General features: G+C 41.2%; 1 protein-coding gene across 1 annotated transcript in view; it reads right to left on the reverse strand.

Moving 5' to 3' along the window:
- Positions 1-19357, reverse strand: part of clip3 (CAP-GLY domain containing linker protein 3) — a 40350-nt gene continuing 20993 nt past the window's right edge. Inside the window, exons 5-16 of the mRNA XM_088910169.1 lie at positions 18678-18839; positions 18116-18223; positions 17576-17647; positions 15086-15204; positions 14429-14665; positions 12721-12856; positions 12218-12364; positions 11766-11900; positions 10392-10515; positions 9525-9589; positions 8618-8690; positions 1-8132 (exon numbers count right to left, since the gene is read on the reverse strand). Coding sequence (XP_088766295.1) covers positions 8078-8132; positions 8618-8690; positions 9525-9589; positions 10392-10515; positions 11766-11900; positions 12218-12364; positions 12721-12856; positions 14429-14665; positions 15086-15204; positions 17576-17647; positions 18116-18223; positions 18678-18839 — 1433 coding nt within the window. The 3' untranslated portion in view covers positions 1-8077. The remainder of the gene's footprint in view (positions 8133-8617; positions 8691-9524; positions 9590-10391; positions 10516-11765; positions 11901-12217; positions 12365-12720; positions 12857-14428; positions 14666-15085; positions 15205-17575; positions 17648-18115; positions 18224-18677; positions 18840-19357) is intronic.

Genomic DNA, 19357 nt, shown 5'->3' on the forward strand with positions numbered 1-19357 from the left:
TAAAACACATCAAATTATTTTTATTTGTCATAGTAGTGGTATTAGTATTAATGAATATCTCCATGCTAAAATACAACTTTTAAAATAAAAATAAAACAATCTTTAAAAAAAAAGCTGAAAGAGCATGCAACAGTTTACAATTCCTTAATAAAGTCAAAGACATCAGTATTGGTTGTACAATCCCCACAATCTGTCTATTTAACAGTGAGAGCTGAGAATTAGAAAACAAACATGGAATCGCTATCTCCTTGGAGATAATAAAATAACATAAAAAGTACACTTTGTGAAACAGCTAGAACATCTCACTAAAGAAAATAAAAGTTCAAGTCTGTATTACCGACTAAGCAAACGGTAGTCAGATACCGCACACGTTACGGTGGTTTATGGTAACGGAAGTCACTTTCGGAGCACAAAGACAGGTCTATTCTATCTCCTCAACAGAACAAGACTTACAGTCGTCACTGTATAACGCAAGGAGAGTGTTGCACTACAGACACGGAGAAGCATCGGCAGTTTGTGTTACATGTTTGTATCGTCAGTCCCAGCACAGTCTAAGCTGCCTAAGCAGTTAGGATACGAACAGCCGAAAGACAAACCACTTGAAGTGCAGAGAAAAATGATCTATTTACATGAAATTCTGTTCACTTATTTCCATTCGATTTTACTGCAGTGAAATGCAAGGATTGAGAACGGCAGCCCGCAAAGTGCTCGTTTTATGATTTACAGGGGCTTCTGAGCGGGGTACCGAGACCGTAGGTCACAGGCAGCAGAATTAACACAGCGGGGTAGCGGGGCGAGACGCACATTTCGCTGCAACTAGAGGGTTTATCCTCTCCGCATGTTAAACAACATGAAACGTGGCTAAAACGTTTTTGCTGGTCTTTTAATGGTAATGGACTGAAAAGTGTTTTTAGTTTTGTTTACAATATTGTTTTCTCCTACAGTCACAAACGCTCATCACTGCGGCATGATAAGTAAGCTGTGCAGCAGGTCGTTCACTGTCTCTTGTTAGTTTACTCTTCTCGATTTTAGTTCTCGCGACAAGTGGTGGGACTTCGGTCCCGGAATCATCAATCATCATTGGCTGAGCTGCGCGGGCGGGGCTGAGTGACGTCAACCGGCAGAAGGTTGGCACGAGGAGGATTTGGCAACTCGGTATGAGCGTTCAAGATGGCGTTCAGGTGGGAGGTAAAGTTTAGTGGTTGAGGAGTTTTTGTGAGTTTTTCATGACCTGAATGTTAATTTTTGCTTTTTTTTGACTACAGAAAAATAAGGACTTAACACTAGTAGTTTAAACTTCAGTTATAATTGAAAGAAAAAAAAACTATTTTTTTTAGGTTTAAGAATTTCGATATGAGTAGTGCTGGGTCTTCGAAGGAGAAGTCTAAGATACCTCAATCGTATATGTATAGCACTACAAGAAAATCGATGGCAACTAAAGGGAAAAGTGAAGCAGCTGGAGGGGACGTGGAAAGAGTGCTGGAGATGCGCTCGTATGCGAGTGAGACTCAGCTGCCGGAGGAAGAGCCGGAGTCCCTGCCTGGCACACCTGTGAAAACCCCGCAGCCAAGAGAGGAAGGGGCGAGCTGACGCTGGAGGAGCTCCAGACCAACATCTTCAACACGATGGCACAGAGCATGGCTGAGCTGCAGGAAATGATTCGATTTAATACAGTCGGAATCGAAGGTCTTAAAAAGTCCATGGACTGTGTGTTTAAAGAGGTTGAGGACTTAAAGAGTGAAGTAAAAGATCTTAAACGAGTGAATACAGAACAAGAAAAGCATATTAAAGAACTTGAACTGAAGTGGAACGATGCAGATAGATACCGTCGACGATGGAATTTAAAATGACTTGGAGTTAAGGAGGAACGTGATGAGGACATTGTTGCAAGAGTGAAGGGTATCTGTAAAAGGACCCTGCCGGACCAGGAGGACGTGATATCGGCTATTGACTTTGTTCACAGGCTCGGGAGAGCGAACATGTCTGGGCAAGTGCGCCCCAGATCGATTATAATACAGTTCACCAAGAGGACGGCGAGGGACACGCTGTGGCGAGCGGCGAGGGGGAATGAGTATTTGAATGGGAACAAACAGGTTTGCAGAGGACCTGTCCGCCGCGGACAGGAGCACCAGGAACCAGCTGTGGCCCCAGGCTGAAGCTGCCAGAAGAGAGGGGAGGAGAGCCTGCTTTGTGGGAGCGAGGGCCTTTGTAGACGGGAAGGAGATTCGCTCCCAGTGGCTGCTCAGTTAATAATTATGTTTGGTTTTATTTGTTATAGCAGTATATACTAGTGTTTGTTTAGTGTTAGTTTGGAATGGTGTAGTTAAGTATTAAGGACTGTTATAGTTCTGGTTCTTCGAAAAACTCAATAGTTTAGTAGACAGTCTTAGAGTTAGTTATTTGCTTTTGTGTATGTCTTTTTCATGAATGCCAGAGGTACTCGAAATGTTGTTAAAAGAAAAACGTTTTTTTTTGTTTTATAAAAAACTGTGTGCTGAGTTTTATTTTTTACAGGAAACACATGCATGTTGAAACTAAATTTTATAAATAATTGAGAAATATTAAAGCAAGGAAAATATGATACGTGTAAAATATACAATTTGATCACATAATTACTTAATTACCTCTGGTAGTTAAATGCTTTTTTCTGCTGCGTTTTTTTTCTCTTATACATGAATCTGATCCTCTTGTTGTATTTGTATCTGCAAATTCTATATGTTTAATAAAAATTAAAAAAAAAAGGATTTGGCTACTCCGCGAGGCAAAATCCATGCACGTGTGAAGGCGGGGCAGGGTCTTGCGCGGCCAGGCGCGAGAGAGAGAGAGAAAGAGAAAAAACGGAATTTAACGGCTGGATGTTGATCGATTAACACTTTTATCGGAGAAGAATCAACGTAAAGTCTCCTCTCAATAGTGTGAAGAAAAGCGGTTTGGGTTGAGAGGGTTGAGATGTCTGTTTCTGTGTTCTGGCTGTGTTACGCGAAGCTGCCAGTTTAGCCGTTGTGGGAGAGTGGCGCCGCCGGACTCCGTGTATCCTGTAGCAGTTAACAATATTGCGGTAAGTCACGACATTTTGTTCTGAAGTGTTAAGTTTCCTAAATTTGAGGCGTGTGTTACTTCAAGACTGCGATGTCTGTTTACTGAGACACGCAAAAAAAAAACACTTGGGCGGTGAAAGTAGATGTTACTTCGGCGGTACTATTCTTACCGTTGACTAACGTCCGCTCAGGTGAAAAGAAAGTATATCTGTACCTTCTCGTTATGAAGGAAAGCAAAAACAAACACAAAAAAACTTTCAAATCAAGTCTGATTCAATTTCATGTGTTTTTTTCTTTTTAACGGTAGCTATTGTTAGTAGTAATCGACTTTATATTATTTTGAAAAGCGCTGTGCAGTTTTTCAGTGACGTGTATTCGTGTTATATTATGGTTGTGTTTGGAAACTGGAAGGAAACTCTTGTGTCTCACGTTTCCAACCTGCTGCCCTCGCCCTGAGCGCCACTGCGACTCCTGTGCCTTAACTGTGCCTTGAAAGCTGCTGCAGTTTGACTTGTTTTGTAAATGTGTAATTTTCCATAATTAATTTCATAATCATGTGCCCACTAGATTCTGTAAGTAAGGTGTCTTTAAGATGTTTTTGTTCTCAGCTTTTTTAAACTGAAGTCCATTAAGTGTGATCTGCAGTTAGAACCAAGGAAAAGATATCAGGGAAACCCTTGGTGATGAAACATTTGATGTTTTTAAGTTATTTTCATTGCCTGATTTTTTTTTTTGCTTTTGTGGCATTTGTATGACCATATATGGACAAAATATGTAAGCATGATGCAGGAAGATGAACTGAGGTTGGCTGAAATTTCTATATACTGTATACAACTACAATTCCAGCTGCGAGTGGTGTTGGTGTGGACCAGTAGGTGGTGCTCTTCCACTGGACAAATGGCCTAGATTGATGACAGGGAACACTGTGCTGTAGGTACTGCTCTTTGAATACAACCTTAAACCAAGGTCCTGACTACTTGGTCATGAAAGATCTCCTAACACTGTTCATAAGACTAGGGCTAAATAAATTCCACTCTGGATTTGTACAGTCTGGCCTCTCAGAATTTCTCTCTTAATTCAGTCCGCAAAGTAATTTCTCATTCCTCCCTCTTATCAGCGATGTAGTGTGGCTGTGAGTGCAGACGTTAGGTCTGGCTACAGGCTACATTTCTAGCAACTAACTGACTGTCTGATTTTCACTCTATTGCTTTTCTGTACTCTAGATCATATTGTTCTGAACTTACTGTAGCTCTGTTTGCGCAGTAAGGCAGTTCTGATCTCATGCAGTAAGATAGTTGTCTGGGGCCCTGGAGTGACGGGCCTCCATCTCCAAGGCATTCTTGCTTTTGCAAATTAGGCAGTGGTCCAGGTTGGTCTCCAAGGAGACAGTTACATACAGTATACAGATGCAGCCATTCAAAATGGGTGGGGTATTTCGCGGTATACCCCGGTGGGCGTGTCGCATCAAAACGCAGTATCACGCAGTATCACGCGGTGTATCGCGTCATTTGACGTCATGCCGGAAAGTATCCGGAATCACCTTGTAAAACCGCCAGGAGGAGCCAATAAAGCTTAACCTCTCATGTACACCATTTGAGCTTTTACATTTAAACTGTGTATTACAGCATGTTAATCATCAGTCATTAAAAAGTTGGTATACTTTATGAAAGCAAGATTGCTCAGTTGGACAAAAGTACACAACCTACCTTTATCAGAAATATTTATGCATCAAAGCCTTTACCGAAGATATTACCAATAGTATTAATAATGAATGACTTTGGACAAGCTGTAAACTCAAAGTATTACGCTGGTCCACATTCTTTCTAACCGTCATTTTAAACTAAAATACTTTTAGTTTTTTTTTTGACAAACACCACAGCATTTCGTGGATAATTTCTTTAGCACATTTGTACAAGCACTTGGAATCTGTCCAAGCCCTACTTTGTCAGGCATTTTTTTTTACTGCAACGGACATAAAAACTCCCTTGCTTTTAACAGAGCGTTTCATAATTTCTAACTACGAAAATTATTTAAACTGCGACACTTATCATTCAACCAGAGCTCAAAATATCACAAGGATCCTCAAGAGCACATCAAAGACTGTATTAAAAGATACTTGTATCAGATACATGAGAATCCAGGCTTTTTTATCAATGCTTTCTTTTCCGTATACCAGATATTATGGAACCACTTCAGAAGGGTGTCAGCCAGTCAGATTCCAGGAATCGGTACTTTAAAGAAAAAATACACACCGGTATTCCATTTCTCCCTAAACATTTTAAGCATCGAAGTCTTTAACTAACATGTGAAATAGCGTGTAAAAAAGTGGTAGTTTTAAGCTTTTCTGCTAATATAATATGGAATCGCGTATCTAAAGAAATTAATAACGATATGATTATATCCGTGTACTGCGACAGGGCTGTGTAGGGCTGTTTCGCCTCACAATCAGACAAATGCAACATAAATTGGGCTGTGTAGTCTTCTAAGTATCTTCATAAATTTTCAGCATAGCTTTCTCCCCGTTTAGATTTATTTTTCTTGGGATCTTGGGATCAAACGTGGAAAGATTAGATTGTAATCGTTTTTATTTTTAAATACATTTTAGCAAAGTAATGTACCATAAAAGTATTGTGAGACATATTTGGGTGAACATGTTCAGTGCTCAGTGTGTGGTAATTTGTTTGGTGCGAGTGCAGTTTTATTTAATCTCTGACCCAGGGAAAAGTGTGGTGTGGACGGCTGAGGTGAGAATGCAGGCTCGCGCTGTGTCCATTATTCTGTTTGTCTTTTTGTCTTTTTGAGCCAGTGAAAGCTCCGTTGTCCTTCACATGAATGCCTGAATCATTGTACCGAACCCAGGATTTTACAGTATTTTTTCTTTAAAATACCAATAACAGTTTGTTATTGTTCGTTAATGTCTAAGCCGGAATACATCATTATATCTCATTTTGTATTTCTTTTAAAAAAATAAAATAAAAATCGTTTGCCCAGCCTAACAGTATTGTTGTTATTGTTTTTATCCTGTAAAGCGCTTTGAGGAGCCACCTTTAAAGGCGCCATATACAATAAAGTTCATTATTATTACTATTGTAAATTTGCTGGACAGAGAGGTGAACATTATTACGCAGAAGACAAAGATAGCGATTTACGTTGCATTGTGCATTGTGCTGCTGTAATACAGTTTTAAATAATTAAAAGTCTAAACAGTATCAGCTTTATTCATGGGTTTTAAATAAAGGCGATTTAAACGCGATTTAAATCAATATAAATGTTTATATTGTAACGCATAGGTGACTATTCATTGTTATTAAAATGAATTAAATTCGATCATGTTGTGATATTTAGAAATATAAATTTGTTTGGTGCGAGTGAAGTTTTATTTAATCTCTGACCCAGGGAAATGTTTTATTTTTTCAAAGAAATGTTTGTTAAAAAAAGTCATGGCTTCGGCCGGATTTGAACACACCACATGTGATATAGGAGTCAGGAACCTAACCCACAGCGCCACCGGCAAGGTCACATGAGGAGTGTTGAAAAAGCCCTACAAACATTATCAACAGACATCGTACAGCGTGTACTATTCTTGTGTTGCGTTACATGAATATAATTATATCGTTATTAATTTCTTTAGATACGCGATTCCATATTATATTCCCTTTTAATCAAATTCTAAAAGTATGCTTGTTGACTCCGGTATCACGTTAGTTAAAGACTTCGATGCTTAAAATGTTTAGGGAGAAATGGAATACTGGTGTGTATTTTTTCTTTAAAGTACCGAGACCAGCCATATACTGTATGTTTATGTTCCAAAATGAATATCATTTATGGCCTTCACACGCGTTACAGTATGCTCCTATTCTTTTTATGCTCAGCTACTAAGATTTCCCTTCAGTGGTAAAATTCCATATAAATATTCAAAACTAAAACGGGCACAGTAAAGACATTAAATCTTTCTACGACCGACCAATGCACCACGAGTGCCCCTGTCGGTCAACCAATCACGTACCGCAGTATTTTGCGTCTTGATGCGCGAGGCCGTAGCCAATTACCCGCGGTACGCGTCTGTGCCGCGTACTTTGAGTGGCTGCATCTGTATGTTTGATTTTGGGAAATGGACGTCTCCTTTGCTAAGTTAATCGGTTTGCCAATACAGTCATGGTAGCTGCCACATTCACTCAGATTGAAACAGCACAGGGACTATCCCATTCCCCCGACTCATATGTATAACACTTTAGGCTTCAGACCCGAGAGAAGACCACCCAGCTGGGAAGAAGGGAGATGGTGCACAGAACTCCCACCAGGGGAGTTCCCCTCTCACAATCTGCTAACCTGGGCTAACAGGTGCTAAATGGAGATGTTGCATACACAGTTTGTTCAGCCTGTGCTAATATCTGTACTAATAACAGAATTTGTATTGATTATTGTTAGTGGGGTATCACCCCGTGTTTGGACATGCATAAAAATAAATAAATACTAATAAAGCATTAATGCAGCCTAAATATTAAATTATAATTTTACACCATACATTTCTCTAACACGTACTGTACATGCCACAGTGGAAAAACTGAGTAAAATGCTAAACACAGGTGAAATAGAGTTAGCAGCAAAAAAAATAAATATAGCAGCACATGATGGGGACAGTAAGACCCTGTTACTCCAAACATGGCCTCGAGTAAGACTTTTTGGGGTGCTGCTTGCTTTTCAACATCATAAATTAATTTGGCAAATTGTTATGCTATCAGGGACTTTAAGAGACAACACTGGAGAGGAAACGTCAAGAACAGGTAACTTATAAAACTAAAACATCATATACAGGTATAGAGTTTTTTGTCTTTTTTGTTAGTGTAACAAACGGGATGCGGGACGTTAGTTGAGGTACAAGGCACTAGGTTTGCTATAGGACTGCGACCATGGGTATTTTCTTCTCTACTGTAGGAATTATGGCAGCAGTCTGGTTGGTTTCTCAGAGAAAAGCGGAAATGAAAGAGATGCTGAGAGGAAAAGAGCAGTTGACCTATGGATGTGAGGACAGCAAGCAGTTAGGACTGCATCTCCGCACGGAGCATCCAGGGAAACCAGCAACAGAACAGCAGTCTGGAAAAGGCAGCAGAAGAGAGAAGAGATCAGCACCGGCATTGCAGTCTGGTCTCTCCTGCTGCAAAGACAGGCACTATGGCTGCATTCAGAACTCCATTTCCTGTATTTGCATCTTGCTTTTGTTTAAATGTGAACAGCAAAGCTGCTTTACAGATACCGGATGTTGCTGAAGCTTCCATGTAATCATTAGAAAATACATTTTTGCTGTTGAGTGCACTGAACACGTCTTAGTGTTTTAAATACCATTATCAAATACAAGTCACAATTTGTGTAGCTCTGAAGAAAGACTTATACTACAAAGAGGTGTTGTATGGCCAGGGAGAATGATAACTAATTTTGTCACTGCAGTACAACGGAGACTGAAACAGATCACTTCCTAATGAACAGCTGGAGAATAACTAGGAAAGCTGAGCCCTTCTTATAACTGTAGAAAGCAAGCTGAAACCCTCAAAATGGTGAAATCACATTCCTACAAACAATACCTGGATATAGAGCTCTCTGAAGTGATGTCCTTGGGTGTCCTCACTGCGGCAAAGTTACGTTTGGGCTGGGACACTGGAATAAACAGGAAGAGAAGAACAATTTTGGAAAGAATACAAGCAAAAATGGGAAAAGGAGGAACTCAAAAATATATGGAGTTTTCATAAAACAGAAAACCTGAAACTTTCCTTTCCAAAGAGCTCCCTGCCATCACCAAGCCCTGCCTCTGAACAAGGAAATATGATTGCAGGAGCTTGTCGTTTATAGGAAATATTCTGCCAAAACAATCCTTTTCTTAAAATTTTTGTCTAAGGCAGGGAAACTTCAAAAGCAAAAACATCAGCAAGTGGTTCGGCTCATGTCATGTTGCAGGGGCTTTCAAATTAAAGAGCTGCTTGGAACAAGTAAGGACTGTTCTTGTTGTGTATGCAAGGCAGACACATTTCTTACCAGCACCAAAGGACATTCTGCCCCTTCTCAGTGACTCTCATATTTGCTCCATAGAAAGTCGCACTGCATTCTGGGAAGGTGTGTGAGTGTTGGGTAAGGGCGCCTATACTGGAATCAGGTGCTGGTTGTCTGATTTGTGTGGCATGAGAGGTGGTCATAGAGAAGTGTGCTTATTAATTTTTACTCTGGTAAATCTACAAAGTTAATTTAATACTTTTCTGTGAGGAAACCTATAGCTCAGTCAGAGATTCTTTCCTAATTTTGTTGTTATCTTTCTTCCTCCTTAAAACTACAATGATACATTGTAACATTGTAGTCAAGTATTACAAATCAGATGGAAAGCACAAAACAACTGTTAATAGTTTAGTGCAGATAAAGGAGATTCATGTTGTGAAAATCACTTCGCAGTTTTTTTAACACTTGCAAGAGAGCTGCCATGTTGCTCATTGGCATACTTACTAGTGACCTGGTGCACCTTCTTCACAAGTGTACTGTCGCTCTGTGAGTCTTTGGGCCCACCAATCCTAAAACATTAACAGCAGCATTAAGCAATTTCAACACAGTTTCATTCCCCCTCTTATTACATCTTAGCAACGTGCTCAAGTTGTATTGTCTCCTCTGACATACTGAATAAGCAGGTGCTGTGTCTTATGTAATACAACAGTGAGTGAAGCGTGTCAGTACTGTATGTGTGGGCTGTAACCTCTCACTTATGGCGGCAAGCAAAGAGCCCTCTAAGGAAAACAAGGGTGCTGCTGTAATTGGTGTTGATGGACAAGTAGGTGGCACTCTTCCCCATGGACAGGTACAGTATACTCTAGTGTTAAAACCAGTTAACCATTGTGTCCTAATTTAATTACGCCATACTTACACAATCCAACCCACATAAAGCTCCATCTTAATTAAAATCATAAAATACTTCTCCTCTTTACTTTGCATATGTAAAATGCTTTTGTATGCATCAGGATAAAAAGCACTTTATTTGTTTAAGGAATTCATCATCATAGCCTTGAAATAATTTCCTACTCGAGTCACAAGAATTAAGAACTCCTAGAACACAACGTGAACTAAAAGCATTTTAATCAAGACAATTTGAAACACTGCAAAAGTACCTGAAATGTAACCTTGTTAGCTTAGGATACGCATTAGTAAATTTACTGAATCTTTATTTTTAAGTAAGTGCTTATTTTTAACTTTTAAGTACCAATTCAAAGGGAAGGTTGCGCTAATGCACACTGGATTGTGCAGGAGAGATATAATTGGTTGCAGAAAGAACTGCACGAGCTTTCAGCTGGCAGCGTGGAAGATCACTTTGTTACCCTTTACCTCTGCACACGGGACGGGGGGGCAAAGACGCCATGCTTCGGCAGGCAGTTGAAATATCGCACCCCAAACACAGAGCCATCGTGTTTTCCTGTAGGCTTGTCCAGCTCCACACCAAACCAGTAACCTGGGTGAACAGGGAAAGGGGTAAGGGCACCGATCTGTGACAGTGTGGACAAGAGCTTTCCAGAAATAATAAAATAATAATAAACTTTATTTATAGAGCACGTTTCATACAAATAGCTGCTCAAAGTGCTTTACAAACCAAGCGTAAAAATAAAATCTTATGTAAAATTAAGATTTATACATTCAGTTGTAAAGGAATCCACAGTAATACAGTAAAGCAACATAAATGTCAATTTATGCTTGAAGAAGAAAAAATAAAAAAATAAGAAAGTTGTGATAAAATAAGAACAATACAGGATAAATAAATAAAATAGATAACCACAAGGGCAATGGGGGAACGGATCTAGAGAAAGTGGAGGACTGAATTACTAAGTCAAATTGTGGGTCCCTACCCTCCTTTCCAAAGAAAACTGTGATCCTTGGATGAATTAGGAATTGAGAACACCTGACTCAACACCCTGTGTTGTAGTAACTCAGATCTTGTCTCTCTCTTGGCAGAAAAGACAACAGAAATGAGTTCTGACCATCTTCTTAATTAAGATTAAATCTTTTCTTCCGGCATCTGCACTTGTTAACACTGCCCCGGTATGTTAGGTATGTTATTTAGAATTTGTTCTTTTGTCTTTTCTTTCTACCATTGCTCTGACTTCTGTTTAATACTGAGCCAGGTCAAATTGTTCTCAACTGACTTATCTGATTAAAATAATATGAATATTACTTTGAAGCACAAGGGGAATTCAACCATGGCTAGCAGAAGCCTCCTTAATTGCTAAAAGGGAGAGCCTGGCATCCTGCCTGACCAGAGCACTGTTGTCTTACATAAGCAGGCTCCACGCAGGCATGTAATGGGGATGACTAGCTGCACAGCAGGCGGAAATGAGGTTGCCAGAGAGAAAATCTGACGTTGTCTACCCACGGTACCCCTGGGGCCCTAAGTGTCACATAAGACTCGGATGGTTCCTCAGACGCCTGTGTACATGAAAGACGTGGGTTTACATAACATCTCCAGGAGTCGGGGGTGAATCACTACACTGGTTCTAGCAGGACACAGTGTTTCTGAATGAATAGGAGACCTTTTTCCACCTGCAACAAACAGAGTGCTCTAACCTTTTAAATAACCCTAACCCAGTGCTTAAATACACCCTCGAATCTGAACGTGTGCCTGGAGTGTGCAGACTGTGGAGGTTGGATATATTTCGAGTCCTGGGAGCTTTCAAGTGGATGGATTGAGAATAAAGAAATGTGCTGTACCTGGAGCAAAGTCTGTCTTCCCGTAGAAGCGAATGATCCCCTGTTTCTGTCCAGCCACTAGGACTTGATCGCCGAGTTCGATCTTCACACCATCGGGGTCCAAACTCGCCACTGACAGAGATTTCTTTCGCAGGGCTGAAAACACAATGCAGCACAACAACAAACTGAACATGTGCTGCTTTTAAAATCAGCATTTTTCTGCCTTCAGTAAACGAGCAACTGCTGCGAAAAAGATCTGGCAAAGAAGAATTACTGGATCTGTCTACATTGTTCCTGGCCTCTTGTACACTGCAGGTTTCAAACTGGGGATTTTATCACAGTTTCCAGACACCTTTTATTTCACAAGGGCTGGAGGCAGGGGTGGCACTGGACAAGTACAGTAACTTCATGAAGTGCACCTAGTTCGTCCAGGAAATGGTGTCTCCCGACACCCTGTGATTTTTCACACGCACCTTTCTCTCTGTCTTTCTCCTTCTTCTCCTTCTTGTTCTTGTTGGTAACCCGTGAGAAGTCCATGCGGGGAGTTTTTGGGGTGGAGGTCACTGACGAGGGGGTCTGATCCAGGGCTTTGGTGATTTTTGATACTGGTGCAAAAATACCTGGATAGTAAGAAGGTAACACAAATACATGCATGTAGAAAGAAAAGACTGAATAAAGGAGCCCAATATAATTAACCCAACTACAGAGTCCTTTCCCTCTGAAAAAGAAGAAAGAACAAGAGGGGAAGCACACCCTGCTTTTGTATGTGCATGTACCAATTTTCCAGAAGCAAGGAGCTCCAAGGAGGTTTGAGGATTTGAAGACCTGTCATTGACTTCACCCCAAAGAGATTCTGTGCAGCATTTGTCTTTAACAGGACACTAAAACTTCCAACTTGTCTGTGTCTCTTATTCTACACCCATAAAGGTCCTGATCCCGAATGCAATGAAAGGAGACAGGAGAGGAAGAGGTGTACCTAGTTTTGGGGGACATATGAAGTAGCGCACGCCACCCACACTCCCGTCATTCTTGCCCTCCGGCTCGTCCAGCTCCACCCCGACCCACTGTCCACTGGCGAACTCTGTTGTGCCACAGAAACGGAGTGTGCCAGTCTAGAAGAGGAACTGACTTTTAGAAGGCATGAAAGAAAGGCATTCTTGAAAAACCATTATCTTTTTCACTCGATCAGCTCAGCTCAGAGGGGACCAGAATTTTACCAGAATAGGAACAAGTAATAGGTTTATTCCATGCTGAAAAAAAGAAGAAAGAAAACGCAACGTTTCGGCCGTGAAAAAAGCTCCACGGCCGAAACGTTGTGTTTTCTTTCTTCTTTTTTTCAGCATGGAATAAACCTATTACTTGTTCCTTTGCAGCCTACGCATGCTGACGCAGCTCCCCACCTGAGTTTTCACTGTGGTACATGATATCTAACAGGAATGATTAAAAGTTCAAGTCACAAGCATACAGTACTTTCTATATCTGTTATCCACCTCTTTTTATGCTGATGAAACATGCAGTTCAACTAAGATTTAAGGTGAAGGACAATTTTTGTTATTTTGAATTAGAGGAAAAAGTACAGTGTTTCTAGATTTCACTTAACACAGAATGTTTAAACACTCTAACCAAACTGGCAATAATACCACTTCATCTCTGTATATTTACATACTCTGAACTTTGCTTTCAGTATGCAGTATCTGTTATTTTCAGCTTTGCAAGGGCACTTTCTGTGTACTGTGTGTTTTAAAAGACAAAAGGTGTCTGAGCTGTCCAGGTGTTATCTAAGGTAACATGAGAATTACTAACAAAGTGTTTTAATCACAAAAAACTAACACCCAGTGTGTAAACCACCCCCTTCCCAGGAGAGCAGAACAAGAGAGACATCACTGCACAGGTTGTGGGGAAGCTGTAGGTTTGACAAGTGGGGACATACTGTAGATTTTGAAAAGAAGTAACTTTTGATACAAACTTATGAAATGCAAGTTTCCAAAAGCATATAAAAATAGGTGCATATATTAGTGCTCAGTTTGTTAGAGTGAAAAGTAGATTCAGGTTCACACTTAAATTCTTACTGCAGAATAAATATACCATTCCTTCCATTTACATATAGTTCCTTTCATCTCAAAGTACACTGTCCTGAAAATGCTTCACATATAGTTGGGGACTACTTCATTACCAGCTGAATTAAAAGAGAACTTGAGGGAGGCCAGGTTATAAAACTCCAGAGTACAGTTTAGCCAGGGCACAGGTTTAACTCTCTTCTCATTTGAACAGCACCTTGAAATCTTTAATGACCTAGCAGTCAGAACCTCAGTTTAATATCTCATCCGAAGGACAGTCAAAAGATAAGATAGATATGATCACTTTATTGGCCATATACAATTTCTTGCATTAGGAATTTGTTTTTTCACATACCCCAGCTTGCTCTCCATTAGACACACAGACAGGGAAAGAAGCTTGGGGTTAGAGCACAGGGTCAGTCATTGTACAGCACCCCTGGAGCAGCTGGGATTAATGGCCTTGCTCAGGGGCCCAACAGAGTAGGATTCCTCTGCCAGCCACAGGATTTGAACCAGCAACCTTCCAGCTAGAGGGGCAGATCCTGAGCCACAGTCCCACCGCTCCGCCCAGCAGATGTCAGCTGCTTTAAGGAGAGCCAGGCTAGCCCAGCTTGTCCCTTGCCATACCTTCGTGTCATCGAGCATGACTCGTTCCCCCAGCTTCAGCCCCAGGGAAGTCAGCATCAGGTTCCCAGGGATGTTGTCATAGTTCGGCAGGGTGACCCTGGGCAGGTTGCAGCTCAGGGGCACGGCGTCCAGCAGAAGCTGCTTCAGCTCTTTGGCCACCATGGCTGCTTCTGCCTTGTCCAGGCTCATGTCCATGGGGTCGGGCACCACGTCCGCAGGGCCCTGGCCCTTGCTGTTCTGTATAGGAGTGAGAGAAAAGGAGAGGGCTCTTGAAAACACCCTGATCTTGCGGACATAAACAGTTCAGCCCTCTTAAATACTTACATGTTAGCAGTCATGGCACAGAAAATAATGTGATACAACTCCGAGCACAAAACCGAGTTGGCACCAACGCACTAGGATCAGACACCAGATTTGGGGGTGCTTATATCTATATGGAAGGAACATTTTCTTTTTATAGTGGTGGTGTTATTAGCTGCTGATATATAAATTTCAATCCAATCTATCTGACATCCTTGCTGTTTGGAGTTTGCAGCTTGGAGATGCAATATTAGTGAAAAAACATTTTATTTTTTTCTTTCTCCTCCCACATTGCAGGGTGAACCCCAGCAGCCTTGAGGGAGCCCAGAAAGTGCAGGGGGATGGCCCTCGCCTTACCCTGACAGTGGGGTTCGCCCCATGCTCCAGAAGACACTTCACCGCACCCAGACACAGGTTTGAAGCTGCAATGTGCAGTGCTGTGCCATGGTAGAAATCGCTGCATGTGGAGTTCAGCACTGTGGAGACAATTCAAGCTAAGGTCAGTGGTGTGCCTGCACCATCTTTTGAAACTCCAAAGCCGCACCCCATCCTGTGCTGAAATAGGGCATACAGGCATTCATCAATCCATCGGTGGCTTAAAATGATTCAGAGTGAATTATGTGTGGTACAGATCTCTGCTTATTATTTCACAAAGAGGAATGGATTTCATTTGGAAAGCTGTAGAACTGTGAACTGTGAACAAGATTACTGTGAGAGGTCAATCGTGCTTGAAGTGTTCTTAGTTTGGTGTCCTTAGGAGGGTTTTCAGCACAGCAGTCTTTAGCCTTTACTTAGGGATGAGGTTCCAGTTTAGTGCAGGGTTGTCATCCTAGTCGTGGTATTGAAGCGGTGGCAGTGTACTGACACTGCATCCCTTTTGCTCTCAACCCATTCTGGGATCTGAAGGGATCTGTTAACGTTATTCATATTCACAGCAGTGACTGCAAAACCACTTAACGATGCATTCAATATACTGAGCATCAAAAGAAAATCACCTATAACTGCAGCACATTCCCAAATTACAAAAAAGGTCTACTAATATTTTATTAAATGGGCATAACAAGTACATTCATTATGCTGATTGCAGTTGATTAATTATCAAGAGAATGTCACATGCTAGTAGTGTTGGAAGCACTGTGAGCTGTATATCTGTGAATCTCGCTTTGCACCAGGTTGTAAGTGTTGAGAGAGTTTTCAGTCATTCCTCTCAATGAGGCTGGTCAAGCTTGATGCACAGCATCCCTGCTCATTCCACAAATATTCAGAAGGTCTCAAGACAGGTGAGTCACATTCTAATTTTCAAGAAAGTCATGGTTACATGAGCAGCAGGAGGACGTGTGCTGTCCTGCTGGAAAGACGTCACATCAGGGTGAGCTTTCAGGAAGGGCAATAAGTCAGGTCCCTGGACCGGTCAGTGTAGCTCAGTGTATTGTAACCGGCTGCCATCAATCAGTACATGCAACTTCATTAGTGATTAAACGATCCTGCCCAGACAGTCACACTTATATGTTAATTGGTGATTTGTACAAAACAGTTAATGTATCATTCTCCACGTCTGCACCACAGTCACTAACATTCATCATGGTTGACTATATAGACCTTTGTATTATCACTTTCAGAACTATTATGGACATGTCTAGAAGAGGCAACATAATACGCCAAAGACAAAAAAGTGTTGTGCTCTTGCTAAGCGGGACATATTAATGCCACCAATCTTTCAACAGGATTGCTATTTAGAAGATTATGTCACCTCACTTGCCCAATCAGCTGTCTCACTACTGAGGTTTTAGTGTCTATGTAACATTCACTCGGCCAGCCATGAATAATCAATTCATCTAAGTGACCTAAAAACATTTAATCATTTAAAATCAGTACATCTTGTTTTTCTTGTTCTCTACTGCAACAGGATGAGGGCATGTTGAGTGATGTCTGTAACCGGAGCTGGTATCCTGAAACCAAAGCCCATGAATTCCTGAAGCTACAATGCAGTGGATTAAGACCACATCATTTCAGAATATATTGTTTCATGCACAAGACTTCAAAAAAGCTGAAAATAATTTGAGCCTCTGCTTGACAGGTTTTGGTACTGTAGTCCTTTTTTAACAGTACTTTAATCATCACTAATCCGATTATAAACCTGTTCAGCAGTTCGTTTTTCGACGTGGGGATTAAGAATTTAATATCCTGGAACTTCAGGTATCTCTGCCCACACCTGTCTGAAGTAACCAGTTCACATCGCAGTTGAATCAAGAGAGCAGCATCTCTTTTGTCTGAATGTCTGTTTCAGTTTGGACTACATTAGATTAATCTGTTGTACAAACTGTTTTCTTAGAAAAAAACATTTTGAGTCAGTACAATAAACTCTCAGCGAAAGTCTGGTTTTATGTGAAAAAGGGAGATGAGAGCAATCTGAGCAATGGTTCACAGTGCCACAGTCCACAATGGCACTCACAGTCTGAGTAACCTTTGTCCTAAGCTCTGTACTGGTAGAAGGGACCACACAGGGTACAGTGCTGCACCTGGGTTACCAGGCTGTAACATATGTCATCTCACTTCATAATGCTCATTGGGATTGTTTGGGTTTCACAAAACATTCAAACTTTTTAGATGTCTGTATGATCAGACAGAACCTGTTCTCTGTATTTCAGCAAATTGTTTTCAATCAATTGTAATCAACAAGTTCCAGGCTTTAACCAGTAGACCCCCCCTACTCCCCACATCCCTGAATGTGTCTCTTTAACAGTGTTGCACATGCTGTTATCAGTTCAAAATGCTACAGGTTCTTTGCAGCCTGTCCAAGGGGAAAGAAAAGAGGAGGTTCTGAATGTTTTAAAGTGGGCATCTGACCGTGAGCATAGGGTGGCGGGTGTTTCTGCAATAGATTGGAGCTTCCTCTGGTTGCAGCCTCCGGCACTACATCTAAAATAAAAAATGGAAAATGGGAAGAGCTCAGTTAACCTATGGTCCAGTGGAGAGGTTGTCTAGTGTCTTTTTTTATTAAGGGATGGGATAAATGATAAAGAACTTTCATTAAGAGGCCAAGGAATCACGAAAGAATCTTAACAAGGTGTACTTTACCCATAGTGCACCTTATTACATGGGAGCATTTTGTGAACAAGGGTACCCAACAGTGAATTTTGTTGCCAGATTTGTTTCATCCATTGGCACAAATTCCATTTGGAAGATGCATGTTTGAGGCAAGACTGATCGTTCAAGTGATTAGAGCACACAGAATAATTGGTGTCATAATGAACTCCCTGCCTTGCCATCTTATATCTCTGTATCTGCTGCGACAGAAGTGCTGTCTTTGTTTTTCTAGTGCAGATGAATTTGTTCACCATTTTAAACATGACTAGAAATCCTGAGTGTGGAATGACAGTCATTTACCTTTGTTTTCAACCTCAGCTTCCTGTGAAGCACAAACCATAAGTGGATCTTCTTCTGCTGCTGCTTGGAACCTGAACTTGTTTTGAAGTCTTTTGTTCCCCAGCAATTCTGCATTCAATAAATACATGAGGTATTTTTCTTTAGATTTCCTCCGTCAAATCCAGTTTCAGGGGAAAGATATCACAGGAACCCAACACTGGAGATACACTGGGTATAGGTGAAGACACACTGAGCTTTCATGTAGCATTTCAAGTCAGTGACTTTAAGAACATTATTCCTACAGCATTACAAAGCACACAAAGTAAGGCTTTTAAAAGAAAAATATGCTCCATCATACAAGCAAGTTATGTAACAGCACATTAGTGTCGGTCTGTAGCTGTAATGTGTAAAGCAGTCAGCTGGATCAGCTAAACACAGATTTCGCCCATAAATGCTCTCGTTAGTTGCGGATTTGTATATAAACTATATTGATATTATTACGTCTGATTGTTAACGATTCATTACATTACTCTGATTGCAATGCATTGGCTGAGATGAGAGGCGCCCCTTTTCTGTAGTGTACCTTTAGGCTTGGCTGCCTTAAGCAGGATCCGAATGAGCTCGGGCACATCGAAGTAGGCTGCATAATGGAGCGCGTTCATGTTGGTCCAGCGGCTGCGAAGACTCACGTCAGCTCCCAGGGCTATCAGCTGGTTCGACAGCCGAAGTGCTGCTGCAGGATCACCTGTTGAACAGCACATGAGAAGTCAGACAGGGTGGAAATTCACCCTGCTGTCCTTTTCCCTTGATCAGAACCAACCACTGATTTCTGGCTCGGCCATCAGAGAGAGCTGCATCAGCACGGTATTCAACGCCAGCTCTGCTACAGACAGAATGAGGAATTGCTGATGTTAGGTGCAGCTCCATGATCGTATGTCATGGGTTCAAACCTGGTTTGTGTCGCTTAGATGGACTGTGACCAAGATATGTTTTTTAAAGCCACAAAATAAAAATATAGTGCGTAAACTGTTCAAAAATGCACTTTTAAGCAAATCAGTGACTCATCCTTCAGTTCATCTGTGGCATAGTCATTCTCAGGGTGGCAGAATGACTTGTGTACCCTGTCAGTACTGTCTTAAATTCCTGCTTGTTACTGATGTCAAGCCATCTGAATATCTAGCTTTTAAACTTCTTAAAGCCACTAGAAGACATACTTTTACATTCGACACCGGCAGTAGGATAATGTCTTTTAAATGAGTTCTC

This window comes from Atractosteus spatula, chromosome 3 (assembly GCF_055471065.1).
Source record: "Atractosteus spatula isolate fAtrSpa1 chromosome 3, fAtrSpa1.hap1, whole genome shotgun sequence".
NCBI lineage: Eukaryota > Metazoa > Chordata > Actinopteri > Semionotiformes > Lepisosteidae > Atractosteus > Atractosteus spatula.